We start from the raw sequence: 12,174 nt of genomic DNA, 5'->3' as shown, positions 1-12,174 counted from the left end.
GTGTAAAGTTAGTGGCAGTGAGCAACTGGGGTTTTGGCAGCTGTTTGCTGTGAACAGTTTCACAATGTGGGTTTACTGTAACTGAGGATGATGGGCTAAAAATGCACTGGGGGCGAGAGAGAATGGAGCAGCAATCGAAAGAAGCTTAAAAACCTCTTCCAAGCGCTCCAGCACTGGCAGCCATGCCTTCAGCTCCCTAGGACTTGAAGCTCTGGGATCTTCTCCCTCAACCTCTCTGCTCCTTTTAAGATATGCCTTAAAACCTACTTCTTTGACTGAGCTGTCTTTATATTTCTTTATGTCTCTCGATGTTCAACTGTGGGGTACCTGGGACAATTTAATACACTGTATTAAAGGTGCTGTATAAATGCGAGGAGGCCGGTTAGCTAGTGTGTGGTCCAGAATAACACCAACAGCACAGGTTCGATTCCTGCTCCAGCTGAGATAGACTTTGAGACCTGCCTGGTAGCCCTGCTCCTGAGAGTGGAAAGCAATCTCAAGACACCACTGACCAAACTACCCAAGAAGATAGTTCAGGATGAATCATCTGCAGGCCAGAGCCAAAGACCCGCCTTTGGGCAAAGCACACATGACATAAATGCAAGTTGTTGTTACGATGTAATTTGGTGTTCTTGCCCTAAGAGTTGTGCAGTCCAAGGCAGTTCTAGTTTGCTTCAGAGCAGCATAAGATAACCAGAGTCATGTCAATCCTAGGTCAACATTACACGTCCAGAGTCAACTTCCTAATAGCGCAATAACATTGAAATTGGGCTTTTAAACTAAAAAGAAGTGGATTGGGCTAAATCATGAGGCTTTTTGAATATATCTTTATAAATATTTGAATTGAAGAGTTATGCATGAATGGACCAAGCTCCAGTCTCACGAGGCCTTTAGACACTCTTTGTATAATAGTTAGCAAACACTAGCTTATCATTAAAAAAGCTTCAGATTTAATTCTGACCATCAGTAATCCACATAGTTGCATTAAAAATAAGAATTGGGCAACAATTGCCTCAGAACCAGGGTGTCCAAATAAGGAGGGCACTTACTGAAGAATCCTGAGTGCGCTAATAGCTACACTAACAACTAATTTAAGATAATCAATCAAGCTCATAACGTGGCTCATTTACACTTGCTAGAAGTGACATAAATTCTTACACAGGGACTGTTCTCTGCAAACAAAAGGAATATGTTCAAACCTTGCACCTTTTTTTTTGAATTACCCAGAAGTATGGGGAGCCTATAGTTCCCCGTTGCTTTCTCCACAGTAATGCCTCGGCCAATCAGAGTTGACTTGCCAACCAATCAGCACACTTTTCTCCTGTAGTATAAATTGTGATCGTTTGAAATTTGGCATTCTTGCATTCGTCCTGATGAGTGCAAGATGAAAAGCTTCAGCAACATGTCTCTCTTCTCAACAATATTTAAGTTCTGTATGACCAAGCAACTGTAAATAAGGAAAGGTTAATATGCATCCCCTCAGGACCACTTACAGGATCAGGTTTGATACATCCTCTCTGTTCTCTATCATGTACTCCTGATATACCCTTCAATTAGGACAATGGATGAATAGCTGCCATAACCTTTGGCAGCTTCATCCTGCTTTTTTCAGGCCTTGACGATACTCTTTTTGGGTAAATTCCCACCCTCTCTTCAAAGTTACCTCTTTCCCTTTGCCCAGCTGGCCTGCCACCTCTACAGAGTGGCATGGAGACTGGACTGTTGCATATGCCTTTGTGATTGGCCAGGCATAACACCCCGCTTCTTAATTTTTCCTTCCCTTCCTGCCCATTTGGAGATATACATCAATTTCCACTTGATGTCTCACTGCTCATTGTGACTCAGATTGGATCCATTCGGACCGAGACTCAAACCTGCACCTGCCCTGCTTCATGTTACTACCCGAGTGCCACTAACTGCCTCCACCCAATGTCCACTCCCCACCCTATCACCATCGACCAGCATCTGTCACCAACTAGAGTTAGAACAGAGCGCCGCATCCCCCAACCAAGTGTTCATCTGGTAAATGTGTGGCCAGGACAATTTAGAAATGTGGAGGTAAGACCTCTAACATTTTCTCTCATCAATAATGCCTGACTTGGAAACGTGCCATGCAAAGCTGGTGATTTTATCACAGAAGAAGGTACAAACATTTTGACATGCTTTCCTTGCCTCGCCATGGTTACACCTTGCTGTAGAGTTCTATTGGTCACTAACAATCCTGCCCCCCTACAAATTTCATCACCCCAATGTTTGGGAGACTCAGTTGTTCACTCTGACATGCTGCCGAGGTGAAGCTGAATGAATTCTAACACTCGAGTGCCTGCAATGTGCTCTCTCTCTCTCCCTCAGAACGCCCACAGCTGACGATTGGTGTGAAGGTTTACTTTTACCTGTGGGCCGTAACTTCCTGTGTCAGCACCATTTTTACTGTCGGGTGGGACCTGAAGATGGACTGGGGGCTGTTAGACAAGAAGACCAAAGAGAACAAATACCTGAGGGAGGAGACAGTATATCAAAATAAAGTAAGTGCATTTCTAACTTAAAATACATTCACAGTAACTGACTAACAGTATAATCCCTGAGAAAGCTGAAGGTTTCATCCTGTGGAACCTTCATGTGTACAAATCGCCCATTGTATTTATCTATAACAAATTAAAAATCTCACATCAGGGTGCACTTGCAGCCTACAAAAAAAACTTATTTCCTTTTGTCATTGCTTTTGTCACACTTATGTCAACTTCTTTAACCATAAATTCATCTGCCTACATTTACAGTGGAAATTGTCTATGTAAACTTGTCACACTGTAATTACACCCTCCTGCCAGTGGGGGCACTGGAACCTCAGTTTTGCCTCTTCCGGTTTTTCAGCTGGTACTGCAGAGAAACCCTCACACTCCAACTGACTCTATTGTTATTCATAATTCAAACTGGAAAACTTGCAGTGATGTGGGAGGCAGAGAAGTAAAGTATCAAAAAGATATGACTTTAAAATGGGGATTGAATTATGTTGTGTTACACTTGTCCTCTAATCCCATTTCACCTGAAGACTCAGCCTTTGACTCCCCATGGGATGTTGACAATTGCCAAATGTTCATCTTTTCTGGCTTTTAGCTGTTTAAGCTCACTTTATGCCATGTTTGAGACCGATGGTCGCTCTCACACCAAAGTCTGCCCGCCCAACTCTTCAGGTGGATGTTACAGCTGTCATGAGAAAGCGATGTGGCCCTTTACCCAGAGAGGGGGTGGGGGGAGGAACATGGAACTCGTGACCACGTGGTAGAACTGGCATAGATTGTTCAAATATTATTCAATCATAGGATGCAGTTACCACTAATAAGGTCAGCATTTATTGTCTGCCCTCATGAAGGTGCTGGTGATGATCTGGCTTCTTAACAACTGAGTGGCTTGGCTAAGCCATTTCAGAGAGCAGTTAAGAGTCAGTTACATTGTGGTGGACCTGGAGTCACACATCAGACCAGGCCAGGTAGGAGCAGCAAGCTTCCTTCCCTAGGAGGGCATTAACCAACCGAATGAATTTTTATGACAATCCAGCAGTTTCATGGTCACCATAGCCTTTTATTCAAGATTTTTTTTTTCTATTTTTAATTGACTGAATTTAAATTCCCCAGCTGTCATTTGAACTCCTGTCCCCAGGTCTATTAATCCAGGCTCTGGCTTTATAGTTCAGCAACATAAAAACATAAGAAATAGGAACAGGAATAGACTATTCGGCCCCTCGAGCCTGCTCTGCCATTCAATAAGATCATGGCTGAGCTTCTTGCGTTTCGATTTCCACATTCTCGTCTAACCCCGATAACTTTTCCCTTGTCTAACAAGAATCTATCTACCTCTGCCTTAAAAATATTCAGTGACCCCGCTTCCACCGCCTTCTGAGGCTGCGAGTTCCAAAGTCGCACAACCCTCTGAGAGAAAAATTTCTCATCTCTGTCCTTAAAGGATGACCCCTGATTTTAAAACAGCGCCCCCTAGTTCTGGACTCACCCACAAGAGGAAACATCCTTTCCATGACCACCTTGTCAAGTCCGTTCAGGATCTTGTACGCTTCAATCAAATCATCCCCCCACTCTTCTAAACTCCGGCGGAAACAAGCCCAGTCTGTCCAACCTTTCCTCATAAGACAACCCACCCATTCCGGATATCGATCCAGTGAACCGCCTCTGAACTGCCTCCAGCATAACCACCATGCTACCCCATCGGGGGAAGTTAGGTAAGTACATGAGGGAGAAAGGGTCAGAGGGATATGTTGATGGAGTGAGATGAAATTAGGTGGGAGGAGGCTCATGTGAAGCATAAATACCAGCATGGACCAGTCAGGCCAAAAGGCCTGGTTCTGAATACCATATATATTGCAATAAGATGGGCATTTTGGAAGGACAAGATTGAATGGGAACAAGGACCCTCCTTTTTCAGAACCTGTAGTGTTGTCAGTCATTTCCTCATTGTCAATTGGTTCTGACCTGGACTCCCTCTGCCCTGTAGGTCTACTATTACTGCGCCATGCTTCAGGATGTGATACTGCGCGTTGCCTGGGCCCTCAATATCTTGTTTGTTCAGAATAAGCAATCCAATATGGCAGAAATCATCTCGACTACCTTGGCTCCCCTGGAGGTCTTCAGGTGAGAGGTGATGCGGTTTCAACAGGAAGTCAGGGTCAGACGAAGCTCCTGGCCCTGTCGAATTGTTTTCTTTTCCCAACCCCTTGGAGGAAGATCCTAGTCCCGTTGCGCAGGATGGTGGCTGGGTTTAAAAAGAAGAGTAGGAGGGCAAATGAAGAAGTGATGGGGGGATAACATCAAACTTGGGTTCTTAAAGGGCACGAAGAGAGTTGGAGGAAGGGATTACTGAGGGAGGTTTTGGGATCCTGGGGCATAATCAGGTTAAGTGAGAGATTGTACATCGTGTCTCCATTTCGATGAGGAGGTGGCGGAGGGCGCTGAGGTGCAGGGTAATATTTGGAAACTCACTGGGTGACATCCTCCCCTCTGAGTTAGAGCGATGTGGGTTCAAGTTCCAGCCCAGGGGCTTTGGGCACAATATCGAGGCTGCTGTTTCAGTGCAGTACTGAGGGAGCACCGCACTGTCTCGCGAGGCCACGGCCAGTTGCATCGCCCCTCTGTCTTGGCTCAGTGCCGTTTCCAGGCAGGTGCAATTACCAGCTGAGCCAGGAGGGGACCTCAGCAGCCATAATCTTAAAGGTAAATGGATGGAGCCATCACCAGAGTGACGAAAATCAAAGTGCCGCAGATGCTGGAAATCGGAAAGGAAACAGAAAACGTTGGAAGTCCTGAGCGGCTCAGGCAGCATCTCAGACAGAGTTAACGGGCCTAATCTTCCGGTCTCTGGGTCATTGGTGACTGGACGTATAACTACACGTTGGAGACCCTGTGAAAGTTCTGACACAGGGGCCTATGTGGGGATCTCCAGGGAAGTTTTACTTTTTGATGGTCATTTCCTCTGCTCCCCGGGCACTCAGCAAATGTCTCCAACTCTGAGTTAGAGTCAGAGGCTTGGAACAGTTCTGTGGTACTTAGCTGAATAGTTACCCGGGAAATGTTAGACAGATTAAAACCTAGTCTAATTCTGGGTAACTAAATGACTGCCCCTCTAACCACCTCCCTCAGCCCATCCCAGCTAACCCCGACCCATGCCAACTAACCCCCCTGACCCATGCCAACTACCCCCCGACCCATGCCAACTACCCCCCCGACCCATGCCAACTACCCCCCTGACCCATGTCAACTAGCCCCCGACCCATGCCAACTAGCCCCCGACCCATGCCAACTACCCCCCGACCCATGCCAACTACCCCCCCAACCCATGCCAACTACCCCCCCGACCCATGCCAACTACCCCCAACCAACCTGACCACCCTCCTAACCCAACTACACCCCTCCTGACCAGACACAACCACCCCCCATGACCTGATCCAACTCCACCGCCGACCCAATCACCCTCCTAACCCGATTACACCCTTCCAGCCCATCTGCCTCCCCAGACCAGACCAGACTGCCCATCCTGACCGGACCCTACCACTGCACCCAACCAGACCTGGCTACCATCAACAACCCGACCTGACTACTCACCCACCCCCAACCAGCTGACTACCCTCCCGGCCCAACTATTGCCCCCAACAACCTGACTACCCCCAACCACTTAAATAGCTTCCTGACCCAACCCAACTACCCCCCCAATAACTTCACAACCCCCCCCCCCCCGACCCATGCGGACCACGTGATTACCCACCTGACCTATCCATTCGCCCACCTACCTATCTCACCCACTTACCCTCCTACCTCGCTATCCACCTCACCCATCTACCCATCTCACCCAACTACACCCCCGAACCAACCCCCGAAGCCTGCCTACCAACCTCACGCAACTACCCATTCACCTACTCACCCACTCGCTAACATAGAAACCAGACGTTTAAAGTTACTACGCAGCAGCTTAGGCCATAAAGAAGGGGGTGTGTTCCCAGCTCTCCCCTCCCCCGCCCTGACTCCACACCACTCCGACAACAGTTCCCTGAGGGACGCTGCGCTTCGTATTTCTGTGGAAGTCAAGCTCGTTCGACACCGGAAGAAACGCTCAACAGTGTCGAGTCGGGGAATTCTCGATCGTGGCACCAAATCCGACGGTCACTGGCACCTGCTGGGCCAAGGTTTCAGGTTTGTGACATTTTGAGTCGTGGTGAGATGTCACCGACCTGAAACCTTAACTCCTGCTCCTCTCTCCACAGAGGCTGCCGGGCATGCTGAGTTTTCCCAGCATTTTCTGTTCTTACTTCTTATGACTATTGACCGAGTGTCAACCCATGGGTTGGAGGCTTGGCAGGACTCACCACAGAGTAGTTGAATAGTCGACTAGAGCCCATTTAAAAATGAGAGTCTGTACGAACCACAGCTACTCGGAGATCATGACCAGAACTACAGCAGGAATTAGGTGAACACTCCAGAAAGATTACAGAGAGCGGAGGATAGTTACATAATACAAATTCCGTGCTTAACATGAAACCCCAGTCACTTAGAGCGAAGAGTGCTCCTGGGCGTGTTTGACATCGGAATTATTTAATAATTTCCACTCTGACTGCTGGCACAATAAGCACCAACAATGATGTGGAGGCAGAAGTGGAGGGTGGGTGCAGGGGTGATGGGGGAGCAATTTAACATCTTTAAGCGCAGATATTTAACGCCAAGTATGGCTCATTTGTCCAGTGGTTTTTTTTTGCTGCACTTATGTATTGAGCAGTTGCTGATTTGTGTGGTTTCCTTTTTTGTTTTTTTTACAAATTCCTCTCCACAGGCGGTTTGTCTGGAACTTCTTCCGACTGGAGAACGAGCACCTGAACAACTGCGGCCAGTTCCGGGCAGTCCGAGACATTTCCATAGCGCCCGCAACCGGCTTCAACCAGGCGGCTCTGCTGCTGATGATGGACCAGCAAGAAGGGGTCAGGAATCGCGGAAAGGTCAAAGGTGGCAATCAGAAAACCAAATTCTCCTTCAAGTGGTCGAGGTCAGTTCACAGCACCTTTGGAATGGCCCAAGGTGCTTTCACAGGAACATTTACCAGACAGAACGAGGGAACGCTAGGGTCGGCGACCCAAAGGCTTGCTGAAAGCTGTAGTTTTTTAAAGGAACGTCTTCGAGGAGGAGAGAGGTGGAAAGATTTAAGGAGCACCACTGTTGGAGCTCCCTAAATAAAATCAGGGATGTGCAAGAGGTGAGAATTTGAGAAGCAGATATCAGGTGGAGAGAGAGAGAGAGAGAGAGATCCCAATCAGACACTGCTCCTACAACCAGTAGGATGTGGCACAAGGTTTATTTTTAAACGAAACTCAAATAGCCATAAAATGTTCACCAGGTTTCCATCTTGTCTCACAACTCAGGTTTTAGGTCTTTTATCCAGCTCTACTTGTCCCCCACCCCCCCTTAAACCAGCTTATCTTTCACCTCCTTTCTATTTTTACTTAGTCCTGTTGAAGGGTCATTCGGACTCGAAATGTGAACTGTGTTCCTCTCCGCAGATGCTGCCAGACCTGCTGAGTTTTTCCAGGTATTTTTGTTTTTGTTCAGGATTTAGGCCTGTTTCCTTGCATAAAATGGAGCCTTACAAACCCGGTCCCCTTTCCCCTACCCAGCCAGAAGGGAAAAATACCCAGTAAAACTGGGAAATGCGAGTACTGGTCTGAACTGGTCTTGTATACCTTGAAACGGAACACCAGTAAAACTGGGAAATAAGGGTACTGGCCCAAGCTGTTTTTTTACAGTGGTGTAAATGGATATTAGCCAAGGCCCCAGTGCCGAAGGGCTAGTGATTATCAGCGGAACATCAGCTAAGGTTCCAGTCACCATCAAGTGACCCCTTCTGGAAAGCCCTGGGCGTGACGTTCTGCTGTCATTTTCTTCAACCTGAGCATCTCCCATCCCCAGCTCCCTACAATCAACGTCTAAATTCACCAACGAAGATAACGTCCACATGAGCAAGGCACCAGGACACAGCTGGAATCATATCCTATCTTAATTCAGCGGCTTCAAGGGCAGAGGGGAGGAAAACTAAAGTTTGGGAGTGAATGACATATTGGGAGAATAATAATCGACCGGTTTCCAGGTGATTTTTGCAGGAGCCATTTGTGATCAGCAGGTGGCACTGCTGCTCTTTGTAAACTGTCCATCGAGCACCTAAAATTACAAAATGGTGCCACCCATTGACAGAAAGCTGGTACTGCACCCCTTAGATAGCAATTTGCATTGTGGACCTTCCACTAAAAATGGAACAAAATTAAGATACTATGGTAAATCCACCCATGTCATTAATCCTATTCATATTTTTGCATCAATGTTTCAAAGCATCTTCACAATTGTCACCAAACCCCTTTTTTGTTGAACGACCCCTTTTCAAACGGAACAGTAATAATGGAACCTACCCCTCCATCTAAATTATGATGCCATATGATTTCTATAAAACGAAAGTTGAATGTTAAGACTGCTTCATCTATGCTTCCAGAAGGGAATTGGATAAGCACCCGAAGGAGAAAAAGTCACAGGCTAGGGGGAAAGGGGTGAGGGGGTGCTAGCTTAAGGGGCTGCTTAGTTCTTAAGGAGAGCAGCCAAGGGCTCAGTGGGTCAAAAGGCCTCCTCCATGCTGTAGCCTTTTTAATGACTCTTTTGTGCTGCTCTGGGTGTTTTTATCGTGTGTGAGACAGGCAGTCTACACTGAGTTACACATGTAGTGGCCAAATCACTTCCCCTGTTATTTTGCAGGCTTCCTGGCAAATCTTAATAGACACCCAGGGGCCCAAGTTTGAGAACCACACCTTTAAAACACTTTTTCCACCCCTAAAGTAGCGATTTGAAGTTGGGTACGATGGCAGATTTCGGCCATTGTTTCCGTGCACTCTGGAATTTCCCATCGTCCATTTTGTTGACACGTCTCTTCCCATCTGCACAAGACTCACCTCTGCAACAGTGGGTTCAGTTCCCCCTAACATTCTTAACTGTGTCCCGGCGTCCATCATAAAAACATAAGAAACATGAACAGGAGTAGGCCGCATTGCCCCTCGAGTCTGCTCCAACATTTAATAAGGTCACGGTTGATCCTCGACTCAACTCCAGTTTCCCACCTCAATCCCCATAACTCCTAATTCCCTTAAGTGTGCAAAAAAATCCATCGATTTCAGCCTTCGGTATATTTAGCGGCCCTGTATCCACACTCCTCTGGGGTGAGGAACTTCAAATACAGCCTTCTGAGTGACCCTTTATCCTAAGACTACGCCCCCTGGTTCTAAACACTCCAGCCCGGGGAAATATCCTCTCAGCATCTACCATGTCAAACCCCCTCAGGATCCTACCTGATTCAATGAGATCACCTCATATTCTTCTAAGCTTCAAAGAATGTAGGCCCCTGTCCCAGTGAAGCACCTTGGGACATTTTGTCACAGCTGAGATCCTTAGAAACAAACCACTTTCTGTGAGCGTCAGTGATCTCGCTATTTATTTACCGGAGTGTAAATTCATAGGGTCACATCAGGTTTCAATAAGAGGTCTTAAAAACAAAATGCTTTTGCTTCTTTATTTTCTTTCTGCATTTCGGTTCCTGTTTGTAGTGGGCTTTTCCTTTTAAAATCACGATTGTGATAGCAAGAGCCAGGTAGCTCAATATATTTCACTGAAACCTTCCCAATTATCAGATAAGAGCGTTGGTGCTTTTAAAAAATATTTTTAAATTCCTCTTCATGATGTGGGCATCAGCATGCCAACAAGGCTGGCATCTCCCGAGAAAGTGGAGGGAGTGGTAAGCAGCCTCATGCGTTACAGTCCACCTGGCGAAGGTATTCCCCACAGTGCTGTTCGATAACAAGTTCCATGATTCTGAAGCAACATCAATATATGGCACTGGAAGGTACTCATGCAGGCTCTTTGGCATCTCAGAACATCACAATTCTAGAACAAATGGAGAAGCTCCCAGCCTGTTCAACTGGATATGTTTTAAAAATCCCATAGCAGAAGGACAGTTGAGCTGACCATTTATCTCATTCCTGTTTGTGTCATCTTACTGTGTGCAAAATGGTTAGTTTCTCACATTAGAGCAATTAGCTATCTGTGAAACACTTTGAAATGTTCTGGAGATGTGACCAAGTACTGCTTGAGTGCAAGTCTTTTCTTAAAGAAAATGTATTTCTTTGTAGTAAATGCTTAAAAATTCTCTCCCTCCGTCAGGAGGGTGATGGAATATTCTCTCCACTTGCCTGGATGGGTGCAGCTCCAACAACACTCAAGAAACTCAACATCATCCAGGAACAAGCAGCCCACTTGAGTGCCACACCATCCACCATCTCAAACATTCACACCATCCACCACCAACGCACAGTAGCAGCAGTGTGTACCATTTACAAGATGCACTGCAGCAACTCACCAAGGCTTCTTTGGCAGCACCTTCCAAACCTGTGACCTCTACCACCTAGAAGGACAAGGGCAGCATATAGATGGGAACACCATCACCTGCAAGTTCCCCTAAAAGCCACACACCATCCTGACTCAGAAATATATCACTGTTCCTTCACTGTCGCTGTGTCAAAATCCAGAACTCCCTCCCTAACAGCACTGTGGTGTACCTACACCACATGGACTGCAGCGGTTCAAGAAGGCAGCTCACCACCACCTTCTCAAGGGCAACTAGGGATGGGTAAATGCTGGCCCAGCCAGCAACACCCATGTCCTGTGAATGAATAAATAAAAATAAATGCTCTTTGTTTGTTTTTCAGAGCCAAGAACTTAGAAACTCAAGTTCATATTGAAGAGATGGAGGGTGATGCTACAAAGAGCTGAACTCTGGTCCTTTTTAACAGCCGAAAGAAGACATGGGGTTGTTTCACACACTCCAAGGCTCACCCAGCCGAAGTGAGAACTTTTCAACGATGTAAAGGCTCTGAAGCCACTGACTTCAGAAAATTTTTACACTTTGGTAAAACAAAGTACTTTTAAAAAAATAATGCTTTTCAAATGTTCCTGCGTTTGCAAAGGGTTTTCTTGCTCTGTCTGTCTCCTTGGTCCCAATGTCTGTGCCCAGACTGTAACAGTGAGAGACCTGCTCTCGCCCTAGGCTCCCAACTCTGTCTGGTTCACTCTCTGACTGTGCTTTTCTGTGGAATGAGTACCTGGCCTCTCCTCACACTTCACCATCCTCCCCCCACCCCACTTTCCCGTCCCCTTCCCCACCCATTCATTCTGCCTCTTTGGGGGTGGGCAATTGTGGGTGTAAATCCTTGTCCAATCATTGTGTTGGAGCGTTAACATCATCGGTATGTCTCTAAATTAGAGATCTGGACAGTTAATGTCGATTTGCACTAAAGGGTCCAAATCGACAGTACAATTAATGACACAAAGCAAAATTGAGTAATAGAATTGGGTATAATTTTGACAGGAAACTTTCAAAGGATACAGCCACAGCGACAGTGTAGGGAATGACATGCTTGCATACACACAAACACACACACTGTTGTAGGCAGGTGGACAGTTTAGAGCCAGACTCGGACTGCTACAGAGAAGCAGATATTAGAGACAGAGAAGTTGACACACATACAAACAGACCAGTAGACAGTACTAGAGATACACAGCTCAAGAAAAAGCTGCAGAGTGCTAGCCATCTGGGTAG

General features: G+C 46.6%; 1 protein-coding gene across 1 annotated transcript in view; it reads left to right on the top strand.

The window, feature by feature from the left end:
• Window positions 1-11,348, top strand: part of LOC121281523 (xenotropic and polytropic retrovirus receptor 1-like) — a 308,567-nt gene extending 297,219 nt beyond the window's left edge. The window contains exons 12-18 of the mRNA XM_041194470.1: window positions 440-604; window positions 2,353-2,525; window positions 4,504-4,640; window positions 7,327-7,536; window positions 9,028-9,082; window positions 9,285-9,364; window positions 11,285-11,348. Of these exons, the coding sequence (XP_041050404.1) occupies window positions 440-604; window positions 2,353-2,525; window positions 4,504-4,640; window positions 7,327-7,536; window positions 9,028-9,082; window positions 9,285-9,364; window positions 11,285-11,348 (884 nt within the window). The remainder of the gene's footprint in view (window positions 1-439; window positions 605-2,352; window positions 2,526-4,503; window positions 4,641-7,326; window positions 7,537-9,027; window positions 9,083-9,284; window positions 9,365-11,284) is intronic.
• The last annotated feature ends 826 nt before the right edge of the window (window positions 11,349-12,174 follow it).

This window comes from Carcharodon carcharias, chromosome 8, assembly GCF_017639515.1.
Source record: "Carcharodon carcharias isolate sCarCar2 chromosome 8, sCarCar2.pri, whole genome shotgun sequence".
Lineage (NCBI taxonomy): Eukaryota > Metazoa > Chordata > Chondrichthyes > Lamniformes > Lamnidae > Carcharodon > Carcharodon carcharias.
The sequence above is the reverse complement of the archived record's forward strand: the minus strand, read 5'-3'. Positions and strand labels throughout refer to the sequence as shown.